Source organism: Aulonocara stuartgranti (genome assembly GCF_965226115.1).
Source record: "Aulonocara stuartgranti genome assembly, chromosome: 1".
In the NCBI taxonomy this organism is placed as follows: Eukaryota; Metazoa; Chordata; class Actinopteri; order Cichliformes; family Cichlidae; genus Aulonocara; species Aulonocara stuartgranti.
In genome coordinates, this window is record NC_138939.1 from 27796084 (window position 1) to 27816368 (window position 20285).

General features: G+C 41.3%; 1 protein-coding gene across 3 annotated transcripts in view; it reads left to right on the forward strand.

Moving 5' to 3' along the window:
• Positions 1-20285, forward strand: part of cdkl5 (cyclin dependent kinase like 5) — a 45895-nt gene that overhangs the window by 21306 nt on the left and 4304 nt on the right. For all 3 annotated transcript variants that reach the window (XM_082542315.1, XM_082542316.1, XM_082542317.1), the window contains exons 8-19: positions 731-821; positions 3218-3320; positions 8325-8411; positions 8875-8955; positions 9093-9268; positions 11644-12497; positions 12720-13060; positions 14354-14455; positions 14782-14887; positions 15037-15169; positions 16847-16952; positions 18938-19195. In XM_082542315.1, coding sequence (XP_082398441.1) covers positions 731-821; positions 3218-3320; positions 8325-8411; positions 8875-8955; positions 9093-9268; positions 11644-12497; positions 12720-13060; positions 14354-14455; positions 14782-14887; positions 15037-15169; positions 16847-16952; positions 18938-19195 — 2438 coding nt within the window. The remainder of the gene's footprint in view (positions 1-730; positions 822-3217; positions 3321-8324; positions 8412-8874; positions 8956-9092; positions 9269-11643; positions 12498-12719; positions 13061-14353; positions 14456-14781; positions 14888-15036; positions 15170-16846; positions 16953-18937; positions 19196-20285) is intronic.

Below are 20285 nucleotides of genomic sequence, written 5' to 3' on the forward strand. Positions count from 1 at the left end.
AGCTGCCGATTGATTGTGATTATTTGAGTTTTTGCAGTTATGTCTGTGATTGCATTGTGCCCATTTTGGTTTTTTGGGCTTAGTTCGGTGTGAAAAATCCCACCTTTAATTTGTCACCTTGTAAGTTGTATATCAGAAGGATCAATTCTGCCATTTGGGAAGCAGCCAAGCAGCATTTCAAAGTGCAGCCTGCTGGGTTTTAACACAATTAATCCGCCAAAGAAGTCCCATTAGTGAAGCACCTATTTTCTCTGTAAAACACTAATAAAGTGCATTGATATGACACGTCTTTGCCATTTTACTGTTTTCCAGGTGTGTGTTTTACATTAGCGTCAGTATCAGCAGGGTCACATGGTTAGTTAGCGTTGCATAATTGGCTAATGCAATGCTATTTAGTCAGCTGGGGTGAGATTTGTTTGTTATTCACTGTTGGAGCTGGCGTTCTGTTTATTGTGACTTTTTTATGATTAAAATGGACTCTCTGTACGACACTTTTCCAAAGCACAGTCTCCAACTGCCTGCAGTGACATAACTAATTAGTTTGATCACATGGGAAGACCGTGTTGTTACTAAGCTGTCCAAATTACTTGAACACTGAGAGTCCTTTTTTTGTTTTTAATTGATCTTTGAAAGAGTCTAAATTGTATATTATCACACTTCAACGTGATGGCTGTGTAACATACAGAATCAGGTGTACGTGATTTATTGAATATCTGTTACTCTGGCTCAGGTTTTGCTCGTAACCTGTCTGAAGGAACAGATGCCAACTACACTGAGTATGTCGCCACAAGGTGGTACCGCTCACCTGAGCTGCTGCTGGGGTGAGTTCCTGTGTGTGCATCTGCGTGTGCATGTCTGTGCATACATGTATATATGCAGGAGCTGAAGTGAGAAACATGAAGCGAAGGAAAGAGCACACAGCACAAGATATGTTTCTGTGTTTTTCCACAGAGGGTATCAGCTTTTCTCTTGTGATACCACCGTACCTTAAACAAAATAACACAGTACTGGTCTCATTTTCTCAGCTAATACTCATTCATTTTTGCATTATATGTTTAATGTATCCGCTCGTGCCTACAGCCTGACACGAATAAATGCAAGTTATAGCAGAAATCTTATTATATCAAAGCAGCTTTAAATAGAGATCTCATCTCATTACAAACTGAGGCCAAACTTTCCAAAGATCCCAAAAATGTCCAGCTGCATTTTCTGGAATAACACGAAGAAGAAGAAATGAACACGATTTTAATCTGTTTAAACAGGAGGCCAGTAAAAATAGACTTAAAGTGTCTGGGCTAATGTGAGACTTATTTTATTGCATATGTACCAGCATGCATTCATCAGTATAAATAAAATGTACCAAGAAAATATCCCCGACACCATTGACAGGTAGGAAGGATCCATGCTTTCATGATGTTTATGCCAAAATACTACAATCTGAATGTCACAAATCAATCTTCTGTTCTAGTGAGTTCATGTGAACTGTAGCCTAATTTTCTTGTTCTTAGAAGAATGACAACCAGTGTGGTCTTCTTCTTCAAGATTCAGCATATTGTGGGGTGTTCCTCTGCATACCTTGTTTGTGGTTATTTAAGTTACTATCAGCTCTAAGCAGCCTTGCCGTTCTCCTCTGGTATAAACAAGGGGTTTTTGGTGAGAGAGCTGCTGCTCAGCATTTTTGGACCACTCTGTAAACCCCAGAGATGGTTGTGTGGCAAAATCCCAGAAGATCAACAGTTCCTTAAACATTTTTCCCCCATTCTGATGCTCAGTTTGAAATTCTGCAGCTCGCCTTGACCATGTCAACGTGCATAATTGCATTGAGTTTCTGCCATGCGATTGGCTGATTAGATATTTACATTAACAAGCAGTTGAATAATTTTTTTCCCTAACAAAGTGGCTGATGAGTATGTGTAAAAGACACTGGAACTATAGATTTTTTTCCTTTTAGAGTGAATCTATTGTCCAAGCAGCAGGCAAATCAATAAATATGAAAATCTTGTAAAATTACTCTTAAAAGAAAACTATTAATGGATGTTCAGAAATGAAGTCTGTGCTTTCACTGTGTCTGCAAATAGGCTGTTTTTGTTTCCTTGTAAAAAGCGGGCTTTCTCTCAAACAGCTCAAAAACCGTACTGAACACGATTTCATCTTTTTAATTCGTCCTATATTCTTTTATAATTTAATGAAAATTGACAAACCAATTTCATTTTTAATTAGTTCACTACTGAAAGCGATGTATTCATTCCGTTCAGTCTAAGAGACCTCAGCTGTAAAAGCTAGTTAAATATGATTCGACATGCTCTATATCTGGACTTTTACATGACACAAACACTCCCAAATCCCCAGTAAGTCTAACTGGATTGTGTTTATTTGGGTTTTATTACATCTGGGCAAATATAATAAACATTACTGCATTATGCTGAATAAAAGTTGACAAAACACAAAAGTTGACTGATTATTGCCTGTATGATAACTGTCACCCACTTAGTGAGCTCTAACTGCATCTCTGTGTGTTTTTGAGCACGAAATTAAGCTAACAAACCTTTTTTTAATGTAATTTCACTGTAAAAATTTTCATTTCATTTCATTTCTTTAATTCAGATGGCTGGAAAAACAGTCAGTGATTTATCTGCTGCATTATGACATGAGCCACCATGCACACACCATACCCACAGATCAAATTTCACTTTCCTCGTGGACTTCTCTTGCCGATGTTGTTTTGGTGCTTTTGCTGCATTTAATGTCCATTCTAGCTTGGAGACAGCTGAACGTCATCTAGCCTCGGTTCTGTAGCCTGATTTAGTAAATGCCCTGGAACATTTATTGAGACAGCGTTTGAATGCCGCCCACTCAAATACTCTCTCCCTCCAACACCACCTCTCCTCTGCTTCTCTGCTGCCAGATCTCTCACCATTTCTCACCAGACTTCTCAGCTCTGTTCCCTCAGAAATGACCATCTTCTTTATGAGCTTCTCCATCAGAAACACAACATCGATCGTTTTATTTTAATTGCACCACCTCCGTGAATTCTATCACCCCCGCCTCGCTGTCACCCCTCTCATAATCGTCTCCTCTTCATTCGGGGACTTGGTTTTTACCCTTTTTCCTCGCCATTTTCATTTCCTCTCTCATTATTATCACCCTACCGTCTAATTAACGAGGTCTTTTTGCTGTATTTGATGATTACATATTTGTCTGTTTTTCTCCGTCTCAGGGCTCCTTATGGAAAGGCGGTGGACATGTGGTCGGTGGGGTGTATCCTCGGGGAGCTGAGTGATGGACAGCCCTTGTTTCCAGGGGAAAGCGAGATTGATCAGGTTGGTGAGCCGAAACAAGGGTGAAGCGTATAGCTAATTAAACAGGCTGACTGAAAAACAGAAATAGCTTTTGATGTAAATAAATCAAAACCTCACATTTCAAAGTCCTACTGTGTGATGTTTAAGGTGGGCTGACAGGTTTTATCTATTTATTTCAGATTGTTATAAAGGGAACAGGCATTCATAATATTTGACGCTTATGCACCTGACAGAACGCCCACTTTGGTTTCTTCTCTGATATAATAAAACAAAAGAAGAATTACTGAGAGTCCTCGTGTAAAAATCACAGTTACAGGGGCTTTTTTGGACTTCACACCTGGGCAAGAGAAATTTCAATTGTGTTGTCGGAAATAAAGCAACTGGGAGACAACAGAGCGAGCGGGGGGAGATCTCAGAGATGGTGATGAGTGCTAATTTTGGAAATTTAATAGCAAGTCAAATTAAATTTTATTCATCCCCAAATCACAAGTTTGTCCAACAGAGCTCTGAGATCTGAGATCTGTGCACCAGAAGAAACTGTCTCTCTGTTAGCTCGCACACAACCCATCGATATATCGAAGAAAGAAAATGTATTAACACAAATAATCTGTCTCAGGCCTGCCCTCAAACACTTTATGGATTATGTGCCGTTCCAACAAGTTTAGTAGGAAATTTATGGAAACAATGTGCATCACTTTCAGGTCAGTGCACCTGGGCTGGTGCTCTCATTTAAAGCACTTTCGTTGATTGGACAGCATGCTGTGTTTAACCATCCAACAACAGGTGTATCATTTATGACACTGTGGTTTTGAGTTTTTCTAACCTCTGATGAAGATCTAAATAAATTGTACACAATAATTCTAAGCAATAACACCCAGAAAGAATTATAAACATATATATATATATATTAGGGGTGCAACGATACACAAAATTCACGGTTCGGTTCGGTTCGATACTTTGGTGTCACGGTTCGATATTTTTTCGATACAAAAAAATGTTCATGCATTTTTAATTTGTCATTTATTAAAATTATAAATATATATTTTAACTCAAAAGTACAGTTTTTAAATTTAACCCTAACCCTTGTGCGTGTTTTTTATTTTGACAGCGAATGCGCACCTGCGGACCACTTATGTGCAGCCCTGGTTATTTAGCTCGTCATATCGCAGCCACAGAAATTATTTTGTCCATGAAACCATGAAGCTGCACTTTCTTTTTGCCTTATAGTCTGATTTGTCATAACTTCTCCGTTTTGTGGTAAGCTTTTCTTTGGCTGTCACTTCTTCACCCTGACCTGTCTTATTTGGCTCAGCAGAACTGAAATGCTTTTACACACTCACTCACATAAGCTCAGCGATTCTCTGCGCGATCAACCTCTCACATGTTTAAGCTGCGGGAGATTTCACTTGTCATGTTTGCATAGTAAGCTAACGATTAATAAGACGATGTCAGAGGAATTGGTGCACAAATTATCATCACTCACAGATCAGTGCTTCACGAATTTGCGTGTCATCCTTGCGCAGGGGCCATGCTAATCTTCTCTGTATCGTATCCAATTTAGCGTACGCGCTTGCCGAAGCAAGCACTGTCGCTCTCTATACACAGTTCACGTGATTGCAAAGTGAAAGCAAAAAACAAGCGCAAATTCAAACGCGACTTCAATATGTCACATATTGACAGTGGCTCACCGATGCCAATGACATAATTACCCAGCTACATTTCTGAAAGAATGCAAAAGCATTGACATATATTTTTCCTACAATAGCCCGACGGGCAGGGAAGAGATAGATTTTGGTAGCCCGACTGAAAAAATCGCTAGCTCCGGGACGTCGGGCTAGCGATATTGCAAGCCCTGTATCTGATTGAGGAATCACTCATCTTTGGAAAAGAGAGTTTATTACAGAGAAATGGCTCTTTCCAAAATAAAAGCTATACTATCCGCTTCTTCTGGGCTATATTCTCAGCAGCATAAGGAGAATCATGTGCTAACAGCTGTCTAAATGACTCGGCTAAAGTTAGTAGCATGCTTGTTGTTTTTTGTCTGCTTCCACTTGTCTTTGCACTAGGATGATGTCGGCGTAAATGTGCAGTCATATTCGTTGTGTTCCCACTAGTGCTTTCAGGTTAATCTCGTTGAAATGACCTTAGCGCCACAACACGGCAAATCTCCGTTAACGAGCTACCGCCGATCACTCCGTGCATGGGGCTAGACGGCCAACACGTTAACGAGCTAACTGCGCTAACACACTAGTTCCCACCCATGTAATTGAGCATTGCATGGCACATCCAACATACTGTTTTACTTTAGTCCATGACTCGCTTACCTTCAGGGTCATACGTCACATGAAAACCAAAATAATTCCAAACGCCAGATCTGAATGAGAGTGGGGGAGGTCCATGTTAAAAGGAGAGCTTAACTTCTGTCTCGCTAGCTTGCCCTGCGCTCTTCCTTCTGACTATGCTGTCTGTGTTGAGCGCTCAGTGGATCTGCGCTGGACAGTGCAGCCTAGGCGGAGTAGTCGAACACAGATTCACTGAGCGCTCAACACAGACAGCATCGTCAGAAGGAAAGTTGATAAAATAAATTACAAATGTTGTATTGTTCGATACATATGCGTACCGAACCGAAAGCACTGTATCGAACGGTTCAATATCGATACGAATATCGTTGCACCCCTAATATATATATATATATATATATATATATATTAGGAATATGATGGCCCCAACTGACCGAGTGCTCAGTGAATACCTCAGGCAGCAGAAACCCAAGAAAGAGGAGGGAGACGAGGAACCATCATGGAAGGACAGGCCCCTGCACGGTATGTACCACCGGCAGATAGAGGAGGTGGCTGATATCCAGAAATCCTACCAGTGGCTGGACAAAGCTGGACTGAAAGACAGCACAGAGGCACTAATCATGGCAGCACAAGAACAAGCTCTGAGTACAAGATCCATAGAGGCTGGGGTCTATCACACCAGGCAAGACCCCAGGTGCAGGCTGTGTAAAGATGCCCCAGAGACAATCCAGCACATAACAGCAGGGTGCAAGATGCTAGCAGGCAAGGCATACATGGAACGCCATAACCAAGTGGCCGGCATAGTGTACAGGAACATCTGTGCCGAGTATAACCTGGAAGTCCCGAGGTCAAAATGGGAGATGCCCCCAAGGGTGGTGGAGAATGACCGAGCTAAGATCCTGTGGGACTTCCAGATACAGACGGACAAAATGGTGGTGGCTAACCAACCGGACATAGTGGTGGTAGACAAACAGAAGAAGACAGCCGTAGTGATCGATGTAGCGGTTCCCAATGACAGCAATATCAGGAAGAAGGAACACGAGAAGCTGGAGAAATACCAAGGGCTCAGAGAAGAGCTCGAGAGGATGTGGAGGGTGAAGGTAACGGTGGTCCCCGTGGTAATCGGAGCACTAGGTGCGGTGACTCCCAAGCTAGGCGAGTGGCTCCAGCAGATCCCGGGAAAAACATCGGAGATCTCTGTCCAGAAGAGCGCAGTCCTGGGAACAGCTAAGATACTGCGCAGGACCCTCAAGCTCCCAGGCCTCTGGTAGAGGACCCGAGCTTGAAGGATAAACCGCCCGCAGGGGCGTGCTGGGTGTTTTTTTTTTTATATATATATATGAAGTGTTATACTGCGTGAAATTGAGACACATATAACACAACAGATGACCATGTCTTAATGATAAATTTCAATCACCAAAAATGAAACACGGACTTCTTGAACAGGTTGTTCCAGCCAGTGTGTTTTATAATTTATGCAATAGTTCCATTGCTCCGAAAGGCACCAACACCACAAACATGGCCAACAGGTCAAGTTCGGTGAGTTGAATTATCAAAGGTGAGGCTTAGCAGAACGCTATCAGCTGCAGCTGTTGCCTATGTTAGCAAAACAGCTATCATTTATAAAGTGGACGGTATTTTATCCAGCTCCTTTATTCACCGTAACCTGACACAACCATAAAGGGATTTGTCTCCTCCCAGGATTGAACTGGGAAACTGTGCTTATTAGACAAATGAGTATATTATTATACCACTAAATATTTACCACACACAGTTTTTAAGAAAAAGCATTTTTTTATATCAGGGTGTCAACATGCTTTTTTAAAAATTGCTGTTAAATTGAGTTTTTACCCAGGACTGAAGAGAAACTAAGATGCACAACTTGTTTGCAGATAGGCAGGTAGGAGAGCAAGGGGCAGGAAGAAGAATCACCAGCACCATTATAGTCTGGGAACACGGGGCCCCGGGGGCCCAAAGTTTAATCAGGGCCCAGAGTGTCCCAGCAGATCATCATATGCGTCAAGATGATCAAAATGATTCAAATCACCTGTCAGCTGTATTGCAGTTGAGCAGTGTGTCATTTATATGTATGATACTGTAAAATATAAATCCATGATATATGGCTTTACAGAGTGTTTCTCCTGTCGGTTTGATTTTACAATTCACATCTTTAATGTTTCGCTTTCACCACTCACGTGAACATTATTTTACTCGGCAGAAAGCAGCTGCTGAAGATTGTGCTGAATCAGGTTGACGAAGAGTGTGATTGGTTTAGCAGAAGTTCACCCCTCCAGTGAACGAAAACGTTCCTCCTTGTCTTAAATGTGCACATCGTCAGATTTGTTAGGTAATAAAACATCGCTGTTGGAAATGTGTAACAATAAAAAACTATAATGGAGAACAAAATGAGCTCATCATCTGTTCCCTAGTTGTTCTGCCACCTTCGATCGTGTTACATGATTTTCATCAGTTTGCCCGGCTGTCACAGAAATGTGCTGTAGATGCTCTGCACTTTTTCTTTTTTTTTTTTGAAGCTTTGGAAACTCCTTGTCCACAAATACATCTTGAAGTGAGATTATTTGAAGTGGGATTAACTGCTGTTTACAGAATCAAGAATGAACTTTGATGCTTGAGATCTGCATATATCTTTTACAAACTTGCGTAAATATTAAAAGAAAAATAAAAGGGTGTTTTTAATGATATTTCTCTCTTTTTTTGTCTCCAGCTTTTTACCATTCAGAAGGTTTTGGGGCCACTTCCTGCAGAACAGATGAAACTCTTCTACAACAACCCTCGATTTCATGGAATCAGGGTACAAAATATTAACTGTGCTTGAATTCTTCTCTACTTTTTCATCTCCTTTCTCCTCGCCCTCCTCTTCTGTTTTTTTTTTTTACCTCCTTTCCTTCTATCTCAGCTTTGTGTCAAATCTCTCTCTCTTTTGTGGCAGTGTTCCCAGCACCATGACTGAGTGGATTGCTATGACTCATGAGATAGGTGGTTGGTGTTCAGTTTAGCAGCAAGAGAAAATGCCCCAGAGGGACGATCAGGACTTGTGTGTGTGCTTGTGTGCATGCGCACGCTTTGTAGTTTGTTCAGCGTGATCCGCTGATAGATTTCTGTGTGATTTGAAGTGAGAGCTCCTTTTATTTATTTATTTTACTGGCAGCTACATAAACTGTGCATTGGAAATCACAATAGTAGTCTTTAATGCACAGAAAGTTTGCGTTGGTTATGAATTTGATCCAGTGTTTGTGTCTTTGTGCTTCTGCCAGTTTCCATCAGTTACTCATCCTCAGACTTTGGAGAGACGTTACCAAGGCATCTTGAGTGGTTTGATGTTGGATTTGATGAAGGTAAAATGCCAAGAAACATTCCAACTCTCACACAAGAATAAGAATTATTGATTAGACTGCTATATCATATATGAAACCTGAGACAGGGGTCACTAAAATGCATCATTCCCTTTACGTGCATGCCTTTTTCCAATCAGAATCTGTTGCTGCTCAACCCTACTGAGCGTTACCTAACAGAGCAGAGTTTGAACCATCCAGCCTTCCAGCCTCTGAGGCAGGCAGAGAGAGAGAGGCCTCCGCCTGCTTCTCCCAACCCGCCACGCTCCTCCAAGAGAAAAACACACCATCATGGAGAGAACACGGTTCCTACAAGGTTAGAAAGCAATCCTTTATTTCAGGCTTCTGCCAGAGTGTCTACATGCGGTCGTCTTACAAAGCCCAGATTGGATGTCTCTGTGTTAACACTGGAACTAATGCTGTGTTATAGTGACGGACTTTTCATCACATCTAATGTCAGATACTGTTTGTATCTGATTACATCAAGATTTAGTGTTTCTTTATTTTTTTAAAACCAATGCCATTTTAGTGTTTGTTTTTGTTTGTTTTTTTCATTTTAATATCCCAGCCCAAGTTGAAAGCTGCAAAGCCAGTTTAGCTCACTGAGTTGAGCAGGCAACCACATGCCATATGGATGAGAGTGACCAGCCTGGGTTCGAGTCTGACCTGTAGCACTTTGCTGCATGTTTTCCTCCTCTCTCTCTCTCCCTCTGCTTTCCTGTCATTTCTTCACTGTATCTGTCAATAAAGGCCAAAAATAAGAATTTGATCAGAACCACTGACAGCAAATGCAGTATTAATTTATGCACAACTCTCTTTAGTTCCTGCATTCTCTTTTCAGCCATTCTGCTGAAGATTTGCTGCTGTGCTTGTGGTCGTTGTCATGTTGGTTGACCAGGTTTGCATCGGGCTTTAGCTATCAGACCTCAGGTTTGACTCCTGATTACTTTAGTATACAGAGGAGTTCATGGTTGTTAAGACTGTAAAACAAGCTCAACAAGCTCAAATCATCACCACTACACCACCGTGCTTGACAGTTAGCATAAAGTGTGTTTGGTTTTCGTCAAATGTGGCGTTGTGCGTAACAACTAAACATCTCCACTTCGTTCTTCTCTGTCCAAAGGACATTGCTTCAGAGGTCTTTGTTTAGATGCGACTTTTCAAAGCAAAGCTGTGCTGCCGTGTTATTTTTCGAGACAGGAACCTCGATCTTGGCACCATTTCCTGTTCAGGCAACTATTCAGTCTGTCTAATTGTAGTGTCGTGAACTTTAACCTGCTCACAGAGGGCTGTAGAGTCTAAGATGCAGCTCTTGGGTTTTCTTGAAATTCTCTGAGAACTGCACAGTCTGACCTTAGAGTGAGTTTGCTGGGATGTCCACTCTTGGCAGCCATCTGAAATGTTTTACACTTGTGAGTAATCTTTCCCACTGTGTAGTGATGAAATTCAATTAGTTTGGAAATGGCCTATAAACTTTCCAATACTGATGGCCAGAAACTGTTGTTACTCTAAAATAACGCATACGCTTAAATGCTCGCACCTTCTGATGTTCAGTTAATCAAGTGCATTTCATTAGACCCCGGCTGCTACTTACCCTACGAATTCCTATGGAAGCAGTTCGAGTGTATTTGGCTTTTTGAACACTGTATCTACATTTTGATTTAGTTTTTCTTAAACAGATAATGACACAGTGTCATAGGCCACATGTTCTAGTTCATCTGGGTTGTATTTATCTAATTTTAGCTATTTTTTGCTGTAATTTAATATGTTTGTCGAAAACGCGTCTCTCTCGTAAATGAGACATTGAGTCTCAACCTGTGTTCATAAAAGTTAAATTAAATAAGTAAATGAAAACCTGTCCTGATATAAAACACTTCACTGGCTTTCATTTTCACATGACTGTATTTTATAACTATATAAACAATGCTTTTGTGAGATAACAGAATATTTTCTTTCAACGCGTCTGCTCAGATTCTTTCCTCGTTGTTCTCTTCTGCTTCTTTTTTTTTCTTTTTTTCATTTGGGACTCAAAAAGATACATCAAAAATAAGTTATTATCATTATTTTGACTCACTTGTAGATGTGGAACTGAAAAATATTAAACAAACTGTTGGTCTCAAATTGTATATTTTAGATTAAAATGCTCATCTAAGGCTTGATAAGCTCGTAACATTTTAATGAAAGAAAGGGTAAAAAACAGAATCAGAGTTTGCAAGAATAGTTACACTTTACGTAAACTACTTTGGTTCTGACACCATGCTGACAGGAAAATCATATAGATTGATTTAATAAGATGCTTTCTCTGGTGCTTGAAAGTTACACTTTTAGTTCTCTGACCAAGATACAGCTCTCGATGATGGATCATCAAGGCTTGTAAAACTACATCAAACTAATAAGCCACGAATCAAGGTCTTAGAAACCGGACAGATCAGTGTTTTTTTTGGGTGGTGGGGTTATTAAAAAAAAAAAAAATTTAATATATTTTTAAAGTAAAATACTATAGCTATTTTAACTTTTTGTAATGTCATATAGGAAATGCTTCCACAAGCACTTTAATAAACGGTTGTAATATTTGTATAAGAGATTATTTTCAATTTAAAAACATAGACTGTCATATCCAGATGGTGTTTTTGGTTTACAGCAGTAAATATTAGAACACCATGCTAAACGGCCCTCCCTCTGCTCCTACAGGAGTCACACTAAGAGTTCAAGCCGTCGTTCCAATAGCAAAGAATGTTCCAGCCTCCCTCGCCACGGAGACCTCCATCACCTCGGGAATGAGAGTTTCCTCAACGGCAACAAACCGGCACCATCCAGTTTAAGTCCGACTCTGCACCCCAAGGGCCAGTACATGTCCCAGACTCTTAATCGTTCTATCTCCTCCAGCAAAGATCTGGTTAACAACAACCTGCCACACCTGCTCAGCCCCAAAGAATCCAAAAGCAAAACAGAGTTTGATTTCAACTTGGGACCCTCCCCGAAGTTGCCGGACCAGGGACATGGGGTAAAGTATGGCCACGGCAAACCCAGCTCCTCTCGCTCTCAGCAGCAACAGCAGCAGCAGCAGCAGCAGCAGCAGCAGCAGGTCAGTCGGCACACTTTCCTGGAAAACAAAACTAACACCCTACAGTCTGGGGCAGAAAAACAACACAGTCGACACGCCCACAGTATGGCCGACTCTGCCCACGGATCCATGTCCTCATCCTCTAAGAGCTCAGCGTCTTATCTCAGTCTGTCCAAGAGCCACAGCGGACTGAGCGATGCCAAATCTGTGGGGAATCTCAGCGACGGTCGACTCCACCCGGATGACCCAAACTCTAACACGACAGCTGGGGTGGGACCCAGTGCCCGCTTCTTCCCTGCCAGCTGTTTAGACCTCAACACCCCTTCAGGTCCTTCTGGGCCTCCTGGCAGCCCCTCTACTCGACACAGTGATCGATCTGGACACAGCCCCGCCTCTCGTAGCAGCGGCAATGCCCGCATGGAGAGCAGCACGCTGGACTCTTCATCCAGGCACAAATCCAGACATAAATCTTTAGTGCCAGGTAGGTTTCATTCAAGTCTATTCATTTTACACATTAAAAGCTTTATAAAAAAACAAAAAACAAAACACATCATCGCAGTGGATTCCAGCAAGAAGAACAAACAAGAAAATAAAAAAGATCGGCCTGATCACTTAAATTAGTTTGGACAGTTAAATAGTAGAACACTTGTAACTGTTCACTTCTTATCGCTCTGCTAACTTTGACTTCTTTTCCCGTCTCCAGAGGACGCTGGTGCGCCGGAGCTCTTGGACCCAGGAGGACCTGGGATGCCCTCCACTCACACTCTGCCTTCCCCTCACGAGTCTTATCATTACGGCCTCGGCTATACCTCGCCTTTCTCCTCTCAGCAGCGGCCACAGCGCCACTCCATGTACGTGAGAAGGGAACGCCACCGACCACACGGAGTGGAGACGGCGATGGCGGGCTTGCCTCCGCCGGGGCAGGCGATACCAACACGAGCCAGTAGCCTGCAGCTCCTCTCCCCACAGCTGCAGCACAGGACCACCCTCGCTGGACACTCAGTGAGTTCTTCGAGGGAGGACTGCACGGACGACATGACGAGGGTTAGTGGCAGAAAGTGCCTCGAACGTGGCGGGATTGAGTCTAAAATAGCAACAGACACACAATGAAAAGCTTAAATTAGGGTGCATTATGTTGAATGATGACAGCAGTTTTTGTAGTTCCCCACACACTTCCCCACCAATCTGAAAAACCAACACCAGTCATCGCTCATAAGGATTTCTAAACACATTGCCATTCTTTTTGCCAGAATTATCTGACCAGGATCTCTCCACATTTTAACGACCCAGTCCAGAGTCCTCCAAAATTAAAAAGAACTAAAATTGTTGTTTGCCCCACTTTTAAACCCATTTGTCCTCATGCTAGTACAATTAATTAAACAGCAAACCACAAACAAGGTCAAATGGTGCATTTCAATGACATGAATTAGTTCAGAAGTCCGATCCAAGTGGCCATTCGAGGAACTGTTTTTGGTGTTTCCAAACAGGCTGCCGCTTACTCATGCACAATAGAAATAAGTCATAAACACAAGTAAAATTGCTCAAAACACACAAAATTTCAACCTCCACAGCAATAGTGGCACAATAACGCATAAATGATGTGTCAAAAAGTCAAAGGAGCTTGCAAAGAAAAGCGTCTGGACTTCTTTAAGTTGCTTGAAGACGTCTTCAAGCAACTTAAAGAAGTCCAGACACTTTTCTTTGCAAGCTCCTTTGACTACGATGACCTGGATGACTGAGAACCTTCACAGACGATGTGTCAAAAACGTTTTAAAAGGGATGTTGACGGTGATTGGAAAGCACTAAGGTCAACAGAAAAGGCAGGTGAGGTGTTGCTCATTCGTAAAAGACATTTTAACTGAATTTCTCGTGAGATAATGGGAGGTGGGTGCAGCGTCAATGTTTTAACTTTTCAGTAAGTGCTTGAAAACCTTTTTCTGTTTCCCAAACACGATCACTAAAGCTCTGCGTCTGCAGTTTAAAAGCCCGTCTGAAGGCAATAATAACTGGGGCTGTTTTCTTGGAATTGTTCTAAGTTACAGAAAGATGATGGAGGATGAGGCAGGTTGGTGAAAAATCACACAGAGACAAAATTACAGTTCCTGAAATGTATGAAAGCTCATCCGCGGAAGATATTAAACAATGGAAGCGGAACAAAGGGTGAAATGTTCCTTTGTTATGTGCACTGACTGTCTGTGTGTGTTTGTGAGTATGGGTGTTTCATGATTTGATGTGCGTGTGTGTGTAGGAAGTGTCACTGTCTCGCATTATCATTGCCACTGCTTCATGCTGCTTCTCCAGTCTGCTTTGACCTGCAGCTGTCCGTCTTCTCAACAGAGTGAGCAGTCCCCTAAAGACATGAGCCACCCTTGTGCCCCCATCAAAGACTCTACGCGGGACAACACTGCTGCTTTTCTTACACAGCGCTCTAAAAACGAGGTCCGACCCCCCGACTCCTCCCTGTCTCCAGCCAGTTCAGCAAACACAGAGAGTAGCTCTTCTGACTGCTTTTCTTTTTGTGTTCCTACTTAAGCCAACAGCTTCACTGCACGTTGTCGCTGGTATAAATGTAGCCTCACTGAAAAGCGCTAAGATGTCCTGAATGTTTGTGTTGTAAGCCAGAAAAGACTGCGATAGCTAATGATAAGGGATGAAGTGAGATTAAACAGGAATGTCGCTTAAAACGATAAAGGCTGAGAAAAAAATTGTATGTTCCTGTTTCCCTGTGTGTGTTCGTGGGTCTGCACGATGTGTGCACTATTTAGGTTGGCATGTACCACGACCCTCACGTTGAGGACGGAGCTTCCTCCAAGGAGAACCGGATGATCTTCACTGAGTCCATGCCTCGGAGAGTAGGGAGCTTTTATCGAGGTAAGGAGCAAGAAATAACAGTAAAACCTGTATGGTTCCTCTTTCTTTTGTTTATTATTCCTTTGACACAAAGAAGATCAAAGATCACACATTCATCATATTTAAATGATCAAAAACAGTCATTTCCACCTCTCGTTGTTTCTCCTCAGTCCCTTCTCCCAGGCCAGATAACTCCTCTTTCCACGACGGCGTCGGCCAGGGTCGAGGGCCAGTCGTACCCATTGTACCCGGAGACCCTGTCGCCATGGCCAACCACTCCAAACGCCAGACAGCTTTTGACTGGTGAGAGTTCATTTGTAGTCTTTATGTGGCATGTTGAGGCAGCAGTGCAGTAAATGTAGGAACAACAGTGGATTAAAGAAACATGAACAACTTTTAAATTGTTAAGCCTGCTGTTAGAATTGTGCACGTCCAGTACAGAGTGTGTCAGACGTGCAGGACATTTATGGATGAAGACGTTTTGTTTTGGTTTTTTCTTCTTTATAGTTTCCTTCCCCGATCTGAACATCATCCCTGCTGTTAAAGTGTCTGACTTTTTTTTTCTCGCTGTGTCATTAACACCAATTAAGATCTATTGTTCAGACTCTGTGCTGCTGCACTGAATACATATAAACTCTTTATATATATATATATATATGATGGGTTATTCCATAGATAATAAAATCAGCCAATCACATAGCACCTTAGTGAATTTAGGCATGTAGATATGATCTGCTTAAGTTCAAACTGAGCATCAAAGTGAGGAAAAAAGATGATTTAAGTAACGTTGAATGCTGTATGGTTGTTTTTTGAGCATTTCAGAAACTGCTGATCATCTCAAGGGTTTACATAGATCCAAAAAAGAGAAAATATCCAGTGAGCAGCAGCCTCTGGGTGAAAGAGCCTTATTTGTGTAAGAGGTCAAACAGCTTCAAGGTTACTGGAAAGCAACAGTAAATCAAAAAAAACACGCTTTACAACCAAGGCATGCAGAAGAGCATTTCTGAACCTTGAAGCAGATGGACTACAGAAGCAGAAGACCACACTGGGTGCCACTCCTCCCAGCTAAGAACAGGAAACTGATGTTTTCATAGCCTTACAGTTGAAGAGTGGAAAACGCTGCCTGGTTTGATGAGTCTTAGTTTCTGCTGCAACCTTTGAATTTTAGGGTCAAACTTTGGCATAAAAAGATGAAAGCGTGGCTCTATCCTGCCTGTCAATGGTTATGGCTGCTCATACTGGTGTAGAGATATACCAGATACTAGTATAGAGATATTTTCTTGGGACCCTTATTACCCTGAACTAAGCATTGTTCAAATGCCACAGCCTATCTGAGTAGACCATTTCCATCCCTTTATGACCACAGTGTACTCATCTTCTGATGGCTACTTCCAGCAGGGTAATGTGCCGTGTCACAAAGCTCAAAAAATCACAAACTGGTTTCTTAAATATGACACTGAGTTCATTGTACTTAAATGGCCTCCACAGTCACCAGATCTCAGTCCAATAGAGCATGTTTGGGATGTAGTGGAACCATAGATTCTTATAATGGATGTGCAACCAATGAACCTGTGATGCTATCATGTCAACATGGACCAAAATCACAAAACTGTGTTTTGCTTTGTTTATTCTTCAAGTGGACTGTATGTGGTGGCAGTGGCTGCAGAAGAAGCCTGAGTTCCTCAGAAAGAGTATATTGTTTTTTACGTAATGACTTTTTTATTCAGATTTTTTATTACAACATATTTTTTTAGATTTTCTGTTTCAAAGCATGAATAGTTTGATTAAGTGTTTCCATTTTCACATGCAGCTGGTTTGAAATTGTAAATCATGAGGATTATTAAGTTAGACTCCTTTACTGTGCTGCATGTGTTATTTCATAGTGTATGGTTTTTATGTATTACTGTATTATGTATTTTGTTTGCTCCCATGCACGTTATAATCCAAGTTAAATGAAACGTTTCCACATTTGCCATGCAGGACTACTGCAGAAGCAATGGTCATGAATCCTCCAGAGCCCGCCAAAGAGAAGGAAAAGCAAGGCTTCTTCAGAGCCATTAAAAAGAAAAAGAAGAAGTCACAAATAGTAAGATTATTAATGACTTTTTATTAATAAGATTATTCTTGTCACCTGGTTTTTCAAATCAACTATTTGTATTTTGGTTCCATGTGCTGTGCGCCTTTTGAGTTTAGCACGTACTGATTGTAAGGCAGGATCTGCAGTGTCAATATTTTCTTGCAAAAATGTTTCATATGAGCTTAACACTGACATCTAGTAAGATTAAAGGGAAATTCGATTTTATTTGAAAGCTCTTAAAATTGTCGAGTATATCTTAAAGCAAAAGTTGCTCTGAAGTTTCACCGTCTCTTTTTTGCTTCCTGTTTATCACATATTCCTCCTCCTCTGCAGTTGTTCTTCTCTTAGATGTCAGAGATTTGTGTTTAGAGTTGTGGCTGTGCATCTTCTGCTCCACAGACCGACATGGAGGACGGGAGGAATCCCAGCATCAAGAAAAGCCTTTTCCCCCTCTTTAGCTCTAAAAATAGCTTAAAGCACAACTCAGCTGTCAAAGTCCTACCTGTAGTCGCCTCGCCTATGGTACAACACCAGCCTGCCGCGCCCTACCCTGCCTCACCAGTAATCTAACCCCGACGCTGTGGCTGCATGTTGACTTATTTTGCACTCACTGGAATGACCCAGTTTGAAATCCTCTCAGTTGACTGATTGATTGGCTAAAGAAAATTTTTTGCTGAAAGGATTTCAAACACAAACATATATATATTTATATATTTAATGCTGCACGCTGTTTTCACATCCATTTTGTCTTGCTATAACGTTTGTCAAATGCAGTCACGTTGCACTCACATTGCATCGTGAGACATTTCAACGTGCAGTGTGCTGTTTGTCAGGCCAGCGTAAGGCATCATTTCATCATGAGAGGGTCACGAACATGTTCAGCACATGAACACACACTCCTGCTGTAGAAATTACTGGTCTCTTTGCTATGTTGTGTAATAATGCTGAAATCATGAATAGTTATTTCATAAAATGTGCTCCTTTAGCTCCTTTCTGAGAGCTAGATTAGGCTAACTAGCTAGCTTAGCAAGGCTGGAAACAGGGAAAATGGCAGATAATTCAACTTATCAGCACTTCCTAAAGGAAGCTGATTATGCTTTTCCTTATTTTCTGTTTCTTTACTTGTAGTGCACCTGGTTACATTTTCTGATAATGATGCTGCTATGTGCAAATAATCCCTATGAGGTAAAAGCTTAGGCTAAACTTCTTTAAACAAATACTTATAGAATGTTTTTTTTAAATTGTTTGATCTGTTCTTCTTAGTATGGTCAACTCAGCTAGACAGATCTGGCGGTAAGCACAGTAGCCCCACCCTTTTTTTTTTTTTAAAGGATTTTTGTTTGTAAAGGGCGACCAATCAGATGAAAGTTGTATTAAACTGAGGCGGAGTTAAAGAAGGAGGAGCTAAAACAGATTGTTTCAGACAGTGGATGAATAGAAGGGCTGCACGAGTGTACAATATACAATGAAATACTTTGAAGTAACAGTGCAAAACTACTCCTTATATAGTCCAAAAAATACAGAACTGGAATAAGGAAAAGAAGTACACTTTAAGTAGTTCTTATGTAGCCAACTGGTACATGAAGCTGAGTAATTGTGTATGAAGCGAAAAGAAAAAAGGCCAAAGATTTACTAGTTACATTTTACCAACAGTAAGAATTTGCTGTTTGTCGCTGGTTTGTATCATTTTTCTTTTTGACCTTTTATGCAAACAAATGACCAACTATCAAACTGCCCAGTGATGATATTAATTATTAGTTGCATCTCTAGTTTATATTAAAGCTTATCTAAACACACTCAGACACCAGAGCAGAGAGTTAAGCATTTTTTAATAAGACAATCATCATCACCACTTTCTTGTCTCATGTCTGTTTCTGCCAGAGCAGTGCATGAAGGGCTTCACCGGGATTTTAGTGAGATGTGCGATCATCATTTTTATGTATTTGTTTTGGATTAAAAATAACACTTCCATATTTCTATTTCTGAAACGTCAGGTTCCCGGGAACGGACAGGATCACTTGTCCCTGCAGAGGAGCTCCAAGTCGTCCTCTCACCACAGCAGCCGGCGGAAAAACCGCGAGCGATCCCGAGACAGAGATCGAGAACGGGAACAGAGCCGGGACAGAGACCGGGACAGGGAGAGGGAACGGGAGCGAGAACGAGAGAGAGAAAGGGAGAGAGAGAGGGAGAGAGGGAGGGAGAGAGAGAGAGTCACTGACTGGCCGGACAAACAAGTGGACTCACACTCTCAGGTATGTGCCTACTTTAATCTGCAGTTTCGATTTATCTGCAGATCACAACCCAGTTTGAGTCTTTCATCTGATTTTTTTATTAGATTTTTAAAAAGAACAATACTTTATCTTGTCATACATACTTAAGTTTTCCTATAAATTATATACTGAAGTCACGAAACTAGAATATATAGCGCCGTGCTCATAAAAAGTGTCACAATAAAGCTCCCAAGACTCAAGGCCCAAAGAAAGGGAAACTGTATAATCTATAAAAGGTCAAAGGTTTTTATTAAAACTGAACCTTAAGAAGAACCTTAAGAATGGGGGAAAAAAACAGGCCTTGTAGAAGCACATTTAGTATTAATGCCATTCTCGCATTATTCCTACATTTACTTTCATGCTTTTAGGAGTACGAAGGAGGAAGCTATTTTCACACATGCAGTGTAGACCTGAACTTTTCCAGACATTACCCAGCAGTAGGGCGCCCAGGTGTCCCACTTTATGTAGGACAGCACAGTGTTTTATCCTCCGTTCCCCCAACCCACATAGTGAGACAATGCCCCACATTCTGATTTAGTGGAGTCAACACGTGTTAGTCTCAAAGGAAGCAAGTGGTTTACTCAAACCCAAAGATGATTAGCAGGGAGAACAGCAGCTGGAATAACCATTAAGGTTTAAATGTTATTGGGACAGAAAGGGAATAAATGAGTGAAAGAAAAGTACTCAACAAAATCAAACCTTAAGCTTGAATTGAATTTTTATTGCATTTATTTATAATGGGACTTAAAATGTTGCAATTTGTTCTTCACAAACCACTAGTTAAAATCAAAGTAACCGAAACATTAGTAGCATTTCCTGCCTTGTCCCACATAAACATACAGTTTGACCCACAGTTAGCTTTTGGGATCTGGTCACCCTACCTAACAAAAGATATATTAAAACACAAATGTCTGATATTAAAATCAGTTTTATCCTGACAGCTAGTTACTATTAAAGCAATTGTTTAATTTAAGAATATAGCTGGTAATGTTGCTGGGAAAGACTATCTCCTGCTGTATAGTGCATGTGAGACTGACCTAGATTCTCCCAACAGTGTGTGAGACTGGCTTTA